The sequence below is a fragment of the Chanodichthys erythropterus genome, chromosome 4 (genome assembly GCF_024489055.1).
Source record: "Chanodichthys erythropterus isolate Z2021 chromosome 4, ASM2448905v1, whole genome shotgun sequence".
NCBI lineage: Eukaryota > Metazoa > Chordata > Actinopteri > Cypriniformes > Xenocyprididae > Chanodichthys > Chanodichthys erythropterus.
Window position 1 is genome coordinate 33,044,168 of NC_090224.1, and position 18,803 is coordinate 33,062,970.

The 18,803-nt window shown below is 37.0% G+C and overlaps 1 protein-coding gene across 4 annotated transcripts in view; it reads left to right on the top strand.

The window, feature by feature from the left end:
• Nucleotides 1-18,803, top strand: part of ralgps2 (Ral GEF with PH domain and SH3 binding motif 2) — a 148,454-nt gene that overhangs the window by 118,698 nt on the left and 10,953 nt on the right. For 3 of the 4 annotated variants that reach the window (XM_067384770.1, XM_067384772.1, XM_067384773.1), the window contains exons 10-18: nucleotides 3,362-3,499; nucleotides 4,951-5,041; nucleotides 5,128-5,198; nucleotides 5,665-5,806; nucleotides 6,726-6,877; nucleotides 6,966-7,020; nucleotides 9,777-9,854; nucleotides 14,920-15,025; nucleotides 18,273-18,365. In XM_067384770.1, the coding sequence (XP_067240871.1) occupies nucleotides 3,362-3,499; nucleotides 4,951-5,041; nucleotides 5,128-5,198; nucleotides 5,665-5,806; nucleotides 6,726-6,877; nucleotides 6,966-7,020; nucleotides 9,777-9,854; nucleotides 14,920-15,025; nucleotides 18,273-18,365 (926 nt within the window). The remainder of the gene's footprint in view (nucleotides 1-3,361; nucleotides 3,500-4,950; nucleotides 5,042-5,127; nucleotides 5,199-5,664; nucleotides 5,807-6,725; nucleotides 6,878-6,965; nucleotides 7,021-9,776; nucleotides 9,855-14,919; nucleotides 15,026-18,272; nucleotides 18,366-18,803) is intronic. The other variant, XM_067384771.1, reaches the window with a different exon arrangement.

The following is an 18,803-nucleotide window of genomic DNA, read 5'->3' on the forward strand; positions in this document are numbered from 1 at the left end:
GTCAAATACCACACATTTAAGTACAGAAAAATTATGAAATATAAGAATATATGGTCTTTAACAAAATATAAACTGCACATTTCTACTTTCTATGCCCTTGAAACTCCAAAGACTTCCATTGTAATTGTTTTTATTTAAAAAATTACTTTTACTTTAAAAAAAACACACTTTTTAAGTTAAAAAAAAATGTGTTCTGTGGTTATTGACAGCATGTTCTAGAAGGAAGAATTGATTTTTCTTTTTGTGAACAATTTCGTATTGAAAGAAATGGGGAACACCCCATCTCAACTGTGTAAATGTTGCTCTTATTTTGATCTCATAAGGTTTTTCTCCCTGGTTGTTTGTTTTGAGCTCTGGTCAGTAGTGTAGTTAGAGTACGAGTTTGGCGTTTGTTTGATTTTCATTGTTATGAATTGAATTTTTGTGTGTGTGTGATCTGCAGAGGTGTGATGCCTGAATGGCTGGACTTCACCCTTTTAAATGAGGTGTTAAGGAAATGGACAGACGTCTCCTGTTCGGTAGAGATTTTCTCCCGTTCTGCTTTCCCACAATAATATTTAGCTTGTGCCTGAGCTTTGTCTGACATTCACAAAGCGGCCATCTCTCTTCTTCTCTCACGCTCTTTCACTTTATACATTGATGGTAAAATTACATGCACTACTGTTCAAATATTTGGGGTGAGTAAGGTTTTTTTTTTTTTTTTTTTTTTAAAGAAATTAATACTTTTTATTAAGCAAGGATACATTAAATTGGTCATTCACATTGTTCCAAAAGATTTCTGTTTTAAATAAATGTTGTTCTTCTGAAATTTCTATTAATTAAAAATATATCTGGTTTCCACATATATTAACCAGCAATGGTTTTGATAATAATAAGAGATGTTAACATGTGACACTGCAGACTAGAGTACTGAATGCTGAAAATTCAGCCTTGCCATCACAGGAATAAATTACATTTTAAATTGTCCAGCTATTTTAAATTGTTCTATTATTTCACAATATTATTTTGGTCAAATTAATACAATTTTACCAAGCCTAAACTGTTGAACAGTAGTGTACTACATATACATCGATCAGGCATAACATTATGAGCGCTGACAGGTGAAGTGAATAACACTGATCATCTCTTCATCACGGCACCTGTTAGTGGGTGGGATATATTAGTAAGCAAGTGAAATTTTTTTTCCTCAAAGTTGATGTGTTAGAAGCAGGAAAAATGGGCAAGTGTAAGGAATTGAGCGAGTTTGACAAGGACCAAATTGTGATGGCTAGACGACTGGGTCAGAGCATCTCCAAAACTGCAGCTCTTGTGGGGTGTTCCCGGTCTGCAGTGGTCAGTATCTTTTAAAAGTGGTCCAAGGAAGGAACAGTGGTGAACTGGCGACAGGGTCATGGGCAGCGGAGACTCACTGATGCACGTGGGGAGCGAAGGCTGGCCTGTGTGTGATCCAACGGACAAGCTACTGTAGCTCAAATTGCTCGAGAAGTTAATGCTGGTTCTGATAGAAAGGTGTCAGAATACACAGTTCATCACAGTTTGTTGCGTATGGGGCTGCATAGACCAGTCAGGGTGCCCATGCTGACACCTGTCCACCGCCAAAAGCGCCAACAGTGGGCACGTGAGCATCAGAACTGGACCACGGAGCAATGGAAGAAGGTGGCCTGATCTGATGAATCATGTTTTCTTTTACATCACGTAGATGGCCGTGTGTGTGCATTGCTTACCTGGTTAACACATGGCACCAGGTGCACTATGGGAAGAAGACAAGTGGGCGGAGGCAGTGTGATGCTTTGGGCAATGTTCTGCTGGGAAACCTTGGGTCCTGCCATCCATATGGATGTTACTTTGACACGTACCACCTACCTAAGCATTGCTACAGACCATGTACACCCTTTCATGGAAACCGTATTCCCTGGTTCGCTGTGGCTCTTTCAGCAGGATAATGTGCCTTTCCACAAAGCAAAAATGGTTCAGGAATGATTTGAGGAGCACAACAATGAGTTTGAGGTGTTGACTTGGCCTCCAAATTCCCCAGATCTCAATCCAATCTAGCTTCTGTGGGATGTGCTGAACAAATAAGTCCGATCCATGGAGGCTCCACCTCACAACTTACAAGACTCAAAAGATCTGCTGCTAACATCATGGTGCAGATACCACAGCACACCTTCAGGGGTCTAGAGGGGTCCATGCCTCGACTGGTCAGAGTTGTTTTGGCAGCAAAAGGGGGACAAACACAATATTAGGTAGATTGGCATAATGTTATGTCTGATTGGTGTATAGGGGGTCCAAAAGTCTAAGCTTATCATTTGTTTATTGAATTATTTATTCAGAATTTTTATCTTAAAAATTATTTCCATTAGTCATGCTAATGTGTGTGGAATTCTTCTGTTTAGATGTAGATGTCTTGGGCTGTCAATCACTTGATGCACTCCACCCACTGCACTTCCAATCCTAGCAATCCTCAGTATCCACCCACACCACTGTGCAGTTAGATATGTTACCGATCTAATCATTCTGTCATCATAAGTTACTGTGGGATTCTGTCTGTTTTTAGTCAGTGTGGCTCTACAATATGTTTGGTCTGAGTTGTTTGCATGTGTTGTTAGGCACAAGGCTGTGAATATTTATCTTAACCCAGATTTTCTGAGAGATGAACAGTAATGATATTTTAAACAACGCTTACAATGTTCTAATTCTCTGTCTGTTTTCAATCAGTCTGGAATCCGGGATTGATTTGTCTCTTTTATTTTCTCAAACTTTCATTTATCATTCCGTCATCCACATCGGTGGCTTGTGTAGTGTAATTTTTGAAGATCATCACAGATGTGATGCACTGATGTAATGTCTGTATTGGACTGGTGCTTGTTTGCTGTCCCAAGCTTATATTCATAAGAACATGCTGTCACAAACGCACTTTAATATAATCAATATTCAATTTTTCCAAACAGTGTGGCTGTAGAGATCAGTTACATGCTGCCATTTTTTTTCTCCAGAAGCTGCACATCTTTCTTCCTAATGCAGATACTTCCTGCACATAATGTTCCTCACTAATCCAAATATTTATTCAGTATGAAATGAGCACTCTCTGTAAACGGGCCAGAGAAAGACTGTCTGTCACAGAGCACAAAAAAATAAAGATTTCTGATAGGAAAGGAGAAATAAGTTGAAATATATGTAAAGTTACGAAACAAAGAAAATTGTTGCTTGAAATAATACACTTTTTTTTCTTTTTTTTGACCGATGGCCCTTTTGAAAATGAAAGACTTCAGGTTGCTATTTTGCTGTAAATGTTGTTCGAAAATGATTATTTACTTAATATTATTATTATTATTTTTTTTTTTTTTTGTATGTGTATTTGCAGGTATATATCTGTCTGATCTGACCTACATCGATTCGGCGTATCCTTCCACTGGCAGCATTCTTGAAAATGAACAGCGTTCCAACCTCATGAACAACATTCTGAGAATCATCTCAGACCTGCAGAGATCCTGTGAATATGGTGCGTATCACATATGTGTGTTTGTTTTCTTTGGGGAAATGAACAGAAGTAAAGGCCTGTTCACACCAAGGACATAATTATAACAATAATGATAAAGATAGAGTTCTAAAAATCATCCTAAATATAAAAGATTAGCGGAGTCCCACACCACAATGATAACATTAATGTCACAGAGAAACAATATTGTTGGAATCACTTTCAGAATGATTTTTTCCCAGCTGATACATTGACAGTCAATCAAAATCCATCCTGATTTGAGCTTGAGCATTTAAAGGGTTAGTTCACCCAAAAATGACATTTCTGTCATTAATTTCTCACCCTCATATCGTCCCAAATCTGTAAGATTCGTTCATCTTCAGAACACAAATGAAGATATTTTTGATAAAATACGATTTTTTTTCGATCAAGGTCCAGAAAAGTAGTAAAGACATCATTAAAATAGTCCACATGACTACAGTGGTTCAACCTTAATGTTATGAAGTGACGAGAATACTTTTTGTGCGCAAAAACAAAATGAAACAAAAATAACGACTATTCAACAATTTTGTCTCTCCCTTGTCGGTCTCCTACGCTGATTACGTTGTATAGACGTAATTGACCCTTCGCTGGAAGTTTGATTGACAGGCGATCTAACCAATTATAACACCAAATCCGCCATTTTGTCCGACAAAGCAGTCGGGAGTTAGAAGATTAACCTCGGTGGACTTAAACTTGAAAAATGGTGTATAATTACGTCTTTCCGCATTTGAAACAACATTCCTTCTCATGTTCATTCATGTTTATTTGATGCTATAAATTAACTAGTAGGAAGAGATGATCTGTTCACGGGCCGCTTGATCTGAGGCACTACAGCAATCTGTCACGATACAGTAAAGAGCTACAAAACGTTTTTTATTTTAATCGAATTTCTTTAAAAAATAAATTACACAATTTGTAAGTCTTGTCTGTCGACGTGTTGTCAGTGTCCTCTTTGCTCCGCAATGTATTTTACACTATGTGTGGGTGACGGCACCATGTCTTATCGAACAAAGCAACAGTAACTACGGGGGGGCGTGTCTTTGCGAAGGGTCAATTCGCTTCAGCCTTTTCGGACTTTATCAATGATAATTTTATAGAAGGTTCACAAGGTGTAAGGAAGTGTAAGCACGTAATGCCATCTGCTGTTGAAAACTAAGCTCTAAAATCGTTTCGAGAGAAAATCGCGATACATACTGAAGTATCAGAATCGATCCAGGATCATCTCTCGAATAACGATGCATCGATGTATTGTCCCGGCCCTAGTAATTAATGACAGAAATTTCATTTTTGGGTGAACTAACCTTTTAAAGTGGCAGATGACAAAACTGCAGAATTTGCTTAGAATAAACAGAACGATATTGTGTGGACATATAATAATGTTCTTAGTGTGAATGGGCCTTAACTGTGTGAATTCATTTTTCCCACTTTCTCAGATATCCCAGTATTGCCGCATGTCCAGAAGTATCTCAACTCTGTTCGCTACATTGAGGAGTTACAGAAGTTTGTGGAAGATGACAATTATAAGTGAGTAGGAGCTGTGTTTAGATTATGTCATATATTATACTTTTAGCTTAAGTTTTTAGTGATACTTATGTTTGTGTATGTATCAGGTTGTCCCTAAAGATTGAGCCACCAGCTACCAGCACACCTCGCACCACTGCCTCTAGAGAAGACCTCACAGGTGAGAAGCATATCCCACACTCATTGAAGTTTAAAGGCATAGTTCGCCTACTGTAAAAATGAAAATGTCGTTTCAAACCCGTAAGACCTTTGTTCAGCTTCGGAACACAAATGAAGATCTTTTTGATGAAATCTGAGAGATTTCTGTCCCTCTGTTGACAGCTATGCAACTGACACTATGACGCTTCAAAAAGTTCATAAAGAGATCATAAAACTAATCTATATGAATAGTGGTTTAGTCCAAATTTTCTGAAGACTCACTTTATCTTTATCTGCCTAACCAAATACAACCATGATGTGACGATATTTTGTCGTACGTTTGGCTTCCATTTGTTAAGTCACGCTGGTTTGCTCCGCCCACAGTGAAATCTCATTGGTTTAGATTTGCTCTCTCCAAATCTGTGTTAAGCATCTTTATCGTCTCACGCTGTTGTTAATGATTAGCATGTTTGCTATTTTTGACACAGGTCCAGAAACATCTGCGTCACCGCTATGTGGTCGTCGTGGTAACGTTGCCGAGGGTGCCCTGCCTAAAGTCCCGCCAACGCCCCCCTCACCCCGGAACCTCATCACCTACGGACACAGGAAGTGCCACAGCCTTGGCTACAAGTGCGTTTGCCTCATATGCTCCATTCATTCACCGTGGCCTAATTAATTCCGTGCACTTTTCCTGTGTTCAGATATCTTTAGTTGTTCTTTGTTTATAGACGAGTTGGAGCCATGTACAATTATATTGAACAAAATAACAAATTAGACTTTGATGGAAGTACAAATTGTCGGTAACACTTTTAACTAGTTGCTTATTAGCATGCATATTAATAGGATATTGGCTATTTATTATAGTACTTATTATTACTTATTAGTACACTTATTTATTAGTACTTATTACACTCCTGATATTACTTATATCAGGAGTGTGAGCTATTGTATGAGCAAATAATTTATATGAAACCATCCCAAATTTTTTGTTGTTTTGTTTACAACTTTGATTTGTTTTATTTATTTACTTTTTGTAATACTCTAGTAATAATAATTTTATACATTAAATAAACATCAATTTTAAAGAGAAAAAAGTATATAAATTATGTTTACATTTTTAAGGAATGTTGCATATTTGTGTGATTGTTTTTAAGGTAATTTTGAAGGTAGTTTTACATCAAATAGTTTTAAATTGTAAAATGTACATGTATTATTGATATTAAGTGCCATATATTTTCAGTGTTTTGTCTGACACCTTATCAGCAGTACAATATGGCATTGAGTAAATTTATTTCTGTCCCTCACAGCCTCATTTTCATTCAGGCCATAAGTCACTCTTCAACCTATATCTCATGCCTTCCGTTTCACTGCTTTACTAGCTTTGTTTCTAGCTTGGTACACTTTGTAGAAACTGCTCTGAAGCATAAAGCAGAAATTCTCAGAAGTAGGATCTGCCTTATATTGCCATGCAGTTTCTACATGTGATAATCTTCTGGTTTCTGTTGAGTAAGAAAACTCGATCTTTAACTCTTTCCTGTGTGTGCTGCAGTTTTATCCACAAAACAAACACGGTGGAGTTTAAAAGCGCAACGTTTCCCAACGCCGGATCCAGACATCTGCTGGACGACAGCGTGCTGGAAAGTCACACGCCCACACGAGGGCAGGCGGAGAGCTCAACGCTGTCTAGCGGCATTTCACTGGGTATAACACACAAACATACACAGAAAGCTATTGGATCATGGGCAATGCTTCTTTTTTATCAATATATGTCATGCTCTTGTCATTTCAGGAAGCAGTGAAGGCTCGGAGCTCAGTGAGGAGATGTCTTGGCCTGCCTTTGAGAGGTGAGTCCTCTAAAACATGCAAGCAGTCAATCAGAAAATTACATGTGCACATACATGACCACATGCGTGCATATATGTGGACACAGCATGTCTTCATGGAACATGCTGGAATCCCCTCAGTCTCTTCCAAGCTCTTTTGCACATGGAATGTTTCTTCATCATCATAAACTTAACACAATCACTTTTAAAGTTATTGGTTTATTATTTGGAATGAATTAACAGTCTTGAGTGTGACATAAACCTGCTTTAAGACTTATAGTTTCCCATAATTGAACAGCATGTGAATATAAAAGACCTTTGCATTAGAAAATGTGCTTTGCGGCACAAGAGTGTGTTCTGCATCCCTCAGCTGCCTGTGCTTTCCTTCAACCCCAAATGATCATCATATTCCCTCATTAGAGCTCTACCTCTATTGTAGCTAATGAGAGAAACTTCCTGTAACAGGAACTGAGTATGAGAGAGTCATTTGTGACGGTCGCTACATGCCATTATGCATCAGGTGTACACAGACATCCTAGCTGTACCCTAAATGCATGTCGAAGACCCCTTTGTCTCCTTCTATGTTCTAAAAAAGACAGTCTGGTTTTATATTAACAAATAGGAAGTTAATTAAATGAACACGTTCTCTGCATTATGAAAACTGGTCAAACGAGAAACTTCTCACAAAAATTTAAAACAGTGAAATTCCAAATAGTAATTACACTTTACTTTAAAGGTGCAATATGTAAGAATTTTGCAGTAAAATATCCAAAAACCACTAGGCCAATGTTATATATTTTGTTCAGTTGAGTACTTACAATATCCCAAATGTTTGCAACTAATTCGTAAAATCGTGAGAAAATTGCAATTTTAACCAAGGCTCCAGGATGTGTGAGGAGTCGCCTGTCAATTGCGTCATACCCGTGTTACCCTCGGTTTTATTTTTAGAAACCATGAAAACACCAAAGACGCTTTAATATTTACATGATTTAAAGGGAACAACTGCTTTGATATATTTATAGACAGAAAATGAATTATTGTTATGTAGCTCAACACGTTTAGTCTTATTGTTTAAATCTAATTTTCTTGATTTTCTTGAGTACCATGCTTTACCATGCCTCAGAGAAACACACTATTTTTAGAGTAGCTAACATAGCATAATCAGATGCAGCTTTATTTTTAGTAACAGTAATACATAATTTTCTCCATCATACAATGCGTTTCAAAATTAATTGCATGCTTATCAACACAAGCCACTCAGCATTTAATATGATATTCTAAAATCGATCTGTCTTACTCTAGTGTGTGACAGTGTCTCACAGCAGCCGCCGAGCGAACGCACAGAGTAACATTATAAAGTCATTTTCAACAAACTCAAATATGTAATATGATAAACAGAGCTGGGTTACCTTATACACATGACCGGAAAAGCGGAAGCTCCGCTGCTCTCGGCGTGTGTTGCATTCGTCTCTCGTTAAAAATCGCTCCAGCTCCTCGTTCAGCTCCCACAACTCTCGGTCCTGCTCTGCTTCATACTACAGTAACGTTAATAATCGCATCCATGAACATGATTTGAGTCCTATCCCAATTCTTTTCCATCGGCCGTTGAGGTGAAGACCACATGTCCCAAGATTCTGCGCTCAAATTTGTAGTCATCTAGCTACGCCTTTGTTTTGAATAGGCCTCTAGCAGACAGAAAATATTTCATATTGCAGCTTTAATGTTTTTCTATTAAAGCAACAGCAACTTCAGCAACCGTAATAACAAACAACATATGTGAGATTCATGTCGAGATTTATTACAGTTCATCACTGATCGTAGATTTAGTTGTGGCAAACATCACAAGCTGATCGTGATGGAACACAGATTGACTGAATGACATTTTCATTTAAGCAGAATATCTCAATGGAGATCGCTGAGTTCCAGCTTACTTTGTCTGTGTTTTCAGAACATCATCAGCAGGGTTGCCAGGTTATCACAACAAATCCCACCCAATCGCGTTTCAGGGGGTCCACCGGTAAAATTCCGGGTGGTAAAATCTGCATTTTTGCTGGGGTTTGCCTGGTAAAATCCACATTCCAGGGGCAAAATATCATATTTGGGGTCACTTCAACCGACGGGAAACCGCGGACTTGGCAACACTGATCGGCAGCGCGTCCGCAGTCTAGAGAGAGCATGTTTTTTCCCCCAAAAAATTAAAATTCAGCCATTAACTACTCACCTCATGTCGTTCCACACCCGTAAAAGCTTTGTTCATCTTCAGAGCACAAATTAAGATATTTTAGAAGAACAAAGGTCTTACGGTTGTGGAACGACATGAGAGTGAGTAATTAATGAAAGAATTCTCATTTTTGGGTGAACTAACCCTTTAAGTAAAACACTGGGTAGAAAATTAACAGAAAATCTCTGATTAGGGGATTCAAATTCTTGACATCATGTTGATATCGTCACAGTTATCGTTTAATGACCTTGGTGTCATCTAGTCAATGCCTCGTCTTGGTCATGGAGATAAAGCTCGTTGATGAACATTTCATCATAGTTTTTGTTAACGGTTATTTCTAGGTATCATATTGGTTACTGAAAAACCCATATCGGTTGACCACCAATGCAAATCTGTCGTATACTAACAGTTTGCCTAGACATGTTAGCCAGAATCTTTAGACCATAGAAGGAGACTCAGAAGAGTCCAGGCTACAGAGCTCTAGCGCAGCCTGTACTGTGTGTTGTGTGTGAGGGCCGTGACTGACCACTGCCCCGCTATGACTGACACTCTACAGGACTCGATTCTACCACTCTCTGGGCCCAGTCAGCAGAGTGGGCCGCATCTCCTGCAGAGGAGCGCTCAGGCCCAGCAGGTAACTCAACAACCCTCCGACCCCCACCTGGGTTCTCTCTCTATCTGACTTACCCTGAAAACCTGAGGGAACTATTACTGTCACAGTGTGTAGTGTGTGTGTTCTTGCTGTGGAATCAGGTGGTGGGCTTTTTCTAAATCACGCGTGTGATGTTGACTCTACGCAGTTGTGGCTTGTTGCTTCTAATCAAAACCCGCAAAAGCCACTGAAGCATCTCTTCTGATTGCTCCTGCTTTCTGTTCTCCAAACACACACATGCCTCTTCTCACCTTTGCTTCAATAGCGGCGCTTGCTGCAGTGTTATAAAGCATCATTTGGAAAAAATAGTCCTTTGTACATCCTAGTATTAAGTGTTTTCAATGATCCGTTCACAAGTGGTCAGCAAGACCCATTACCATTTAAAGGCTGGTCTTAAAGGGTTAACTCCCCCAAAAAATAAAATGATCCCATAATTTACTCACCCTCAAACCATCCTTGCTGTAAATGACTTTCTTTCAGCTAAATACAATTCGAGTTGTATTTTTAAAAAAAATCACGGCTCTTCCAAGCTTTATAATGGTAGTGAATGGGGCGTGAGATTTTGAAGCGCAGAAAAGCACATCCATCCATCATAAAAGTAATCCATACGGCTCCAGGGGGGTTTTGAAATAAATAATATCCATATTTACATCTTTATAAACTGTAATCACTAACTTCCGGTAACGTCCATCCGCGAGTTCACGGGAGAGTCGAGTTCTGGTGGAAGGGTGACCTCTGACCTGATGTAGGATGTATGGTAAAGGCATAGAGTAAGATCAGGTGAGATTTGACCAACGTGGAAGCGCAGAGAATAGAGCATAACAAATTGCTGGTCACAAGTTAGAAGTCTAAAATGAAAAGTTTTCCAGAAAAATTTGGAGAGGTGCTATGACGTACGTCAGGTCAGAGGTCACCCTTCAGCCAGAACTTGACTCTCTCGGTATTGTTTAACAATCATGTCTAATATGTTATTAGATAGAACTGTTATACAAAGAAAGTAAACAGTATATGAAGAAGTATTAGCGTTTGCCATGTGGTTGATGCCCAGTGTCGCGCGCTGAGCAGAAATACTTTCGCTTGGTCCCCTCAAAGTGGTGTTGCATTTTCTCCTTAGCCTAAAGTTTGAGAAGTCCATCTATCACTGTTTTCCGTATTCATAGAGTTAGTTCATGGAGTAAATATATAGGCTATTATCTGTACATGCAGCGGATATTTGCGCTAAGTGAAAATAGCAGCATTTCTTAGCGATATGCTATTTACATAGGTGAAAATAGCGATTAGATTCTATTTACACCATGTAAAAGTATCAGTTCTTTGCAATGAGAAAATAGTAATTGGATGCTATCTAAACTTTATATTGGCAGATACTATTTGCACCGCATTATTTTCGGACATTAACAGGATGCAATAATATCAGAGTGTAAATTACTATATTAAAATTATTAAATGGATGCTGCCTTATTAAGAGAATAAAAACCCTCACTACACCTTCCCCTAACACTTTTAATAACATTAAACACTCGTTCAGAGTTTATGTCCACTTTTAGTACATTATTTTAAATTTTATTGAAAATAAATGTGAGCTCAGCAAAAGGCGGATTCGAACCCGCGTCATTCGCGTTAAAAGCCTGGTCTGCGAGCCTTACTTGCTACTGCTGCACCACTGAAGACTTTTTTTAAAACTTGAGTGCCCCAACTAGGCAATGGTGGGTGGAGCTAGTGTAAATATTTTTTTTAAGATGTATGTAAATAGAACAGTTAAAAAAACTGAATAGTGCAGTAGAGTGACTTCTTGATATTCAACAAATAAATAGAATAAATAACTATCACTTCATATGCAGACCTTCAAATTATGTAAATAATAATGGGAACACTGCTTACAGCAGATAATTTGAAGTCAGACAGCAATTTTCATGTTTGTGGTTAATTTGTTACACAAACGGTGCTTTGATGGCCACATCTGTGCTTTAAAAAGGGTGAATTTAATTTCGAGACTCAACTTCTCAGACAGGAGTTTACCATGCTGAGAGTACTGCACGCTAAAGCACAGCATGCTTAATACATCATGTTTAAAACACTGCTGTGAAAAAGCAATAAAAAAAAAAAATCTTAGATAAAGTAATTCAGCAATGAAGCACATATGTTACTCATGGTTAACAGATGACCACCGACTTTTGCATATCAGCACATATTCAGTATTATTAGGGATGGCCAATCAAAACAGAGGTCATCTACATATAGAAATCTTAAAGTTGCAGTAGCCAAAACAGCCTATTTAATGTACAAACCCAATTCCAAAAAAGTTGGGACACTGTACAAATTGTGAATAAAAAAGGAATGCAATAATTTACAATTCTCATAAACATATTTTATTCACAATAGAATATAGATAACATATCAAATGTTGAAAGTGGGACATTTTGAAATGTCATGCCAAATATTGGCTCATTTTGAATTTCATGAGAGCTACGCATTCCAAAAAAAGTTGGGACAAGTAGCAATAAGAGGCTGGAAAAGTTAAATGTGCATATAAGGAACAGCTGGAGGACCAATTTGCAATTTATTAGGTCAATTGGCAACATGATTGGGTATAAAAAGAGCCTCTCAGAGTGGCAGTGTCTCTCAGAAGTCAAGATGGGCAGAGGATCACCAATTCCTCCAATGCTGCAGCAAAAAACAGTGGAGCAATATCAGAAAGGAGTTTCTCAGAGAAAAATTGCAAAGAGTTTGAAGTTATCATCATCTACAGTGCATAATATCATCCAAAGATTCAGAGAATCTGGAACAATCTCTGAGCGTAAGGGTCAAGGCCGGAAAACCATACTGGATGCCCGTGATCTTCGGGCCCTTAGACGGCACTGCATCACATACAGGAATGCTACTGTAATGGAAATCACAACATGGGCTCAGGAATACTTCCAGAAAACATTGTTGGTGAACACAATCCAGCGTGCCATTCGCCGTTGCCGGCTAAAACTCTATAGGTCAAAAAAGAAGCCATATCTAAACATGATCCAGAAGCAGAGACGTTTTCTCTGGGCCAAGGCTCATTTAAAATGGACCGTGGCAAAGTGTAAAATTGTTCTGTGGTCAGACGAATCAAAATTTGAAGTTCTTTTTGGAAAACTGGGATGCCATGTTATCCGGACTAAAGAGGACAAGGACAACCCAAGTTGTTATCAGCGCTCCGTTCAGGAGCCTGCATCTCTGATGGTATGGGGTTGCATGAGTGTGTGTGGCATGGACAGCTTACACATCTGGAAAGGCACCATCAATGCTGAAAGGTATATCCAAGTTCTAGAACAACATATGCTCCCATCCAGACGTCGTCTCTTTCAGGGAAGACCTTGCATTTTCCAACATGACAATGCCAGACCACATACTGCATCAATTACAACATCATGGCTGTGTAGTAGAAGGATCCGGGTACTGAAATGGCCAGCCTGCAGTCCAGATCTTTCACCCATAGAAAACATTTGGTGCATCATAAAGAGGAAGATGCGACAAAGAAGACCTAAGAGAGTTGAGCAACTAGAAGCCTGTATTAGACAAGAATGGGACAACATTCCTATTCCTAAACTTGAGCAACTTGTCTCCTCAGTCCCCAGACGTTTGTAGACTGTTATAAAAAGAAGAGGGGATGCCACACAGTGGTAAACATGGCCTTGTCCCAACTTTTTTGAGATGTGTTGATGCCATGAAATTTAAAATCAACTTATTTTTCCCCTTAAAATGATACATTTTCTCAGTTTACACATTTGATATGTTATCTATGCTGTATTCTGAATAAAATATTGAAATTTCAAACTTCCACATCATTGCATTCTGTTTTTATTCACAATTTGTACAGTGTGCCGACTTTTTTGGAATCGGGTTTGTATAAGCATTAGAGAACGGGTAGAAAATGGTCACAAAAACTTTAATCAAGTGAACAAAAGTGTATTTGAGCAGTATGTCAGTATACAGTAGAGTTAATGTTATACATTTGAGGCTTTTTTTTTTTTTTTAAAGATCTTTCCATCCTGCTGCCTATGTCTGTCTCTCATAGTAAATAAAACTAAACCAAAGCCATCTCATTGAGGCAGAGGCAGTGAAATAATCTTAAAAGGTGTAAGGCTGTTTTTTTTTTTTATGTTTTTTTTTATGTTTAGATTTAGAAGTTAATGATAAAGGAATGTTTTGTGGCTCTTAAATGTCTGTAGACACGGCATTTGTTGGCAGTAGAGTTGCTTTGTTTCTGTACTTGTAAAAAAGTGATTGCTTTTGGCAGTATGTAGTAGCAGAGAATAAATAAGACAAGAAAAAAAGTAGCAACAGAAGTAAACAAACAGTTCACCTAAAAAACGAAATGTCATAATTTAATCACCCTCATTCCTAACCTGTCAATTTCCTTAGTTGAAAAAAAGAAAAAAAGAAAAGAGGATTCTGAAGACTGTGCTGGTTGTTATTTTATGCAATTATATTGATTTGAAGACTAGAGATTAAAGCTTCAGAAAGCACCAAAAAAAAAAAGATTTGTTCCTCACACATAGTAGCTATGTGTGAGGAACAAATCAAAATTAAAGTTGATTTTCAATGAGAAACTTGACTTGTGTCCTAGTTCTGCTTGGCAGGTTCATGAATGAATCACCCTTTTGAATCAGATCTTTTTGATGAATTAGTTGATCCAGTTCACAGAACCAGTGTAAATGATTTGTTCACAAATCAAAGTTCTGGAACTGAAATCAATGACTTAATTGCATCTTTTGAACTACATGTGGTTGAATAAACAATGACAGAATTTATTTTTAGGTGAACTATCCCTTTAAAACAGATATATTACCTTTTCAGTTTTTCACAGTTCACTCATTTTCTCTCTCTTTCCCTCAAACACTCACTTTCTTCTCACATCATGACTTTCACATCGTGGCTCTTTATCACTTGTGTGATTTTATAATTTTGTGTGTATTTTTAAAAAGTCTGTTACATGTCCCTGTGTGTCAATTAAACGTGTGTGCGTGTGTGTGCGTGTGTGTGCGTGTGTGTGCGTGTGTGTTTGTGTCTGCAGCTCTGCTGAGTCAGAGGAGCTGGCGGTGCATCTTTACCCAGGAGCCGTCACAGTTCAGGGTGTCTTACGCAGGAAAACAGTCCTCAAGGAGGGCAAGAAACCCACGGTGAGAACAAAGTACTTCAGCTCATCAGTCTCCTATCCATAAACTCCGTTTGATCTCTCCCTGTGATCTAATTTACCTTCTCTTCCTTTCTTTCCCAAAGTAGCGCCAGCAATACAAATGCAACTAAGGATGATTTTTTTTTTTTTTTTATATAGCAAACCAAATAAATTGAATCATTAACTTTTAAAAAGGAGAAATTGCTTCCCATATATTTTTTTTATTGTTGATGTCAAAGGCAGTGTTCATAAAAACATTATATTATATTATATTATATTATATTATATTATATTATATTATATTATATTATATTATATTATATTATATTATATTATATTATATTATATTATATTATATTATATTATAGCAGACCATTACTACCATTCAAAAGTCTTGAAAGTCTCTTATACTCACCAAGGCTACATTTGATCAAATATAGTAATATTGTGAAATTATTACAATTTCAAATATTTTATTGTTGATGTCAAAGGTTGTGTGTCCAAAAAATCTATTCTCATACTTATTCATCTGACATTTTGAAAAGCTAGCATGGACAGTTTGTGTATTTTCATAGTAATATTATTAAATAAAAATTAATACATTGTAATATAATGTATTTATTATATCATGCTGTTATATTATACTTTATTATTGCAATTTAAAGTAACTGCTTTAAAATGTAATTTTATTAATTTGAATTTCCATTTTTTTCTATGTTCCTTCACTCTGTAAAACTCAATAGGTTCAGAATGCTCAAAAAAAAAACACTTTTTTAGTACAACTTAAAATGTTTGTGACACGTGGGGTGGGGCCGAGAGCCATTGAATTAGAAATCTGCTACAACTCAAGTCAATCATATTAAAGAAAAATTCTGTCATTAATTACTCACCCTCATGTCGTTCCACACCCGTAAAACCTTTGTTCATCTTTGGAACACAAATTAAGATATTTTTGATAAAATCTGATGGCTCAGTGAGGCCTGCATTGACAGCAAGATAATTAACACTTTCAAATGCCCAGAAAGCTACTCAAGACATATTTAAAACAATTCATGTGACTATCCGAACCACTGATTCGAAACAAAAGATTCGTAAAGCTTCGAAGCTTCATGAAGCAGTGTTTTGAAATCGCCCATCACTAGATATTGTTGGATAAAGACGTTATTTTGTTTTTTTGGCACACAAAAAGTATTCTTGTCACTTTATAACATTAAGGCTGAACGACTGTAGTCACATAAACTGTTTTAAATACGTCTTTAATAGCTTTCTGGACATTTGAAAGTGTTAATTATCTTGCTGGCAATGGAGGCCTCATTGAGCCATCGGATTTTTATCAAAAATATCTTAATTTGTGTTCCAAAGATGAACGAATGTCTTACAGGTGTGGAACGACATGAGGGTGAGTAATTATTCATTTTTGGGTGAACTAACCCTTTAAGTTCAGCTTACTACAATTAAATTGTGTTCAGACAACTTTTTTTCTGTTAAGTACAATGAACTCATTTCATTTAATTAATTTCACTGTTCGGTTTTACATTGCATATTTGGTGCTAATGATGGAAAACTGTTTAAAGGTGCCCTAGAACAAGTTTTTACAAGATGTAATATAAGTCTAAGGTGTCCCCTGAATGTGTCTGTGAAGTTTCAGCTCAAAATACCAAATAGATTTTTTTTTAATTAATTTTTTTTAACTGCCTATTTTGGGGCATAATTAACTATGCACCGATTTAGGCTGCAGCCCCTTTAAATCTTGCGCTCCCTGCCCCACATTTAACCACATTTAACAGTACATTGGCAACATGCTAACAAAACATTTAGAAAGACAATTTACAAATATCACTAAAAATATCATGTTATCATGGATCATGTCAGTTATTATCGCTCCATCTGCCATTTTTCGCTATTGTTCTTGTTTGCTTACCTAGTCTGATGATTCAGTTGTGCACATCCAGACGTTCTGCCTTTGTGTAATGCCCTGAACATGGACTGGCATATGCAAATATTGGGCCGTACATATTAATGATCCTGACTGTTACGTAACAGTCAGTGTTATGTTGAGATTCACCTGTTTTTCGGAGGTCTTTTAAACAAATGAGATTTATATAAGAAGGAGGAAACAATGGAGTTTGAGACTCACTGTATGTCATTTCCATGTACTGAACTCTTGTTATTCAACTATGCCAAGATAAATTCAATTTTAATTCTAGGGCACCTTTAATATTTTTGAGGAATCCATGATACTTTTTTTCAGGATTCTATGATGAATAGAAAGTTCAAAAGAACAGCATTTATTTGAAATGGAAATCTGTGACTTTATACATGTCTTTACAGTCACTTTTGATCACTTTAATTTGAACTTCTTTAAAAATAAATAAATAAAAATCACACTGAACCCAGACTGTGAACGGTAGTGCGTGTTGCTTGATTTTGATGTAATTTCACTTTAGTGTGATAAACAAATTTGGTTCAGTTGGGTCACTGCTTGATGTTCAAAGTAAAATCAAAACCAGTTGGGATCTTTTGCTCAAGTGCTTTTCTCTGTCTACACTCCTCCATCTCTGTCGTTTTGTGTCTTCCCCTCTGCCCTCTCCTCCTAATCTGCTCTTTTATCTTTTGGTCTACAGTGTCTCTTAACTGTCAGTCATTTGTCCATTATCCCTATCAAACCCAGCGGTTTCCTCAGAGAGCGTGTGTGAAGGGAGCCAAGGCAGTAAAAGAAACTACGTTAAAGTCCAGTAATGGGAGCTGAGAGGCCTTTTAAAAACCACATTTCCTGCACATATTTGAGCTTCCACTAAATCTGCCTATCTCTGTCTTTCTAGACCTTTTACTCATATATGCATGTAGATATGCTGTACAGTTTTGGCTCCATTTTCTTACATAAGATCTTACATAAGCAGATAATTGCCATAAGTATATCATTCAGTTAATCTTGATCGATATGTGCAGATTACTGCTTGGTCTTCCATTTTGTTTTTTGCTTGCTCAGGAAATGTCTTGATATATTAGACTTAGCTGACATTGTGGGGATTTTTGTTTATTTATTTATTTTTTACTTTTGGTAAAATTGGTAACACTTTATTTTATAGTGTCCTTGTTACATGTTCACCTTGTCTGTGAAAGCGGGGGTACGTACGTCTACGTGTAATTTAACCAGTTGAGTGGTTGATAAATATCTATGGTCAATATGTGTATTTATTTCTCTGCACTACTGCTTCAGTGAATGGACGGATGTCTTTTCTTGTCTGCAGGTGGCAGCATGGACTAAGTATTGGGTGGCACTTTGTGGTACTCAGCTTTACTATTATACTGCCAAGTCCCTCAAGGCCACAGAGAGGAAGCATGTGAGTCTTTCCCCCTTTCACAGATACCAACACACATGAGTTTCTCAAACCATTCTGGCAAAGAATTAAAGGAGTTTAAAGAAAAGAGGACTATTTTAGGATTATTAGGATTTACATTCTCTTTATGACTAAGTAATTGTTTCATAATATAAAATATAATTAAAAACACATTTATAATATAATGTTATTTGATATTAGTATTAATAATAACTATTATTATTTATTTGATTTATTAATTAGGATAAATTATTAAAATTGTGCAGTTTTTATACCATTCAAAGTTTGGATTTGACAAGATATTTTAATGTTTTTCAAAGAAGAAATACATTTACCAACAATGAGAGTAATATTTTAAAATATTATTATTATTACTCTTTAAAATAACTGTCTTCTTTTTTAATACATTATTATCATTTTTCCAGTCTTCAGTGTCACATG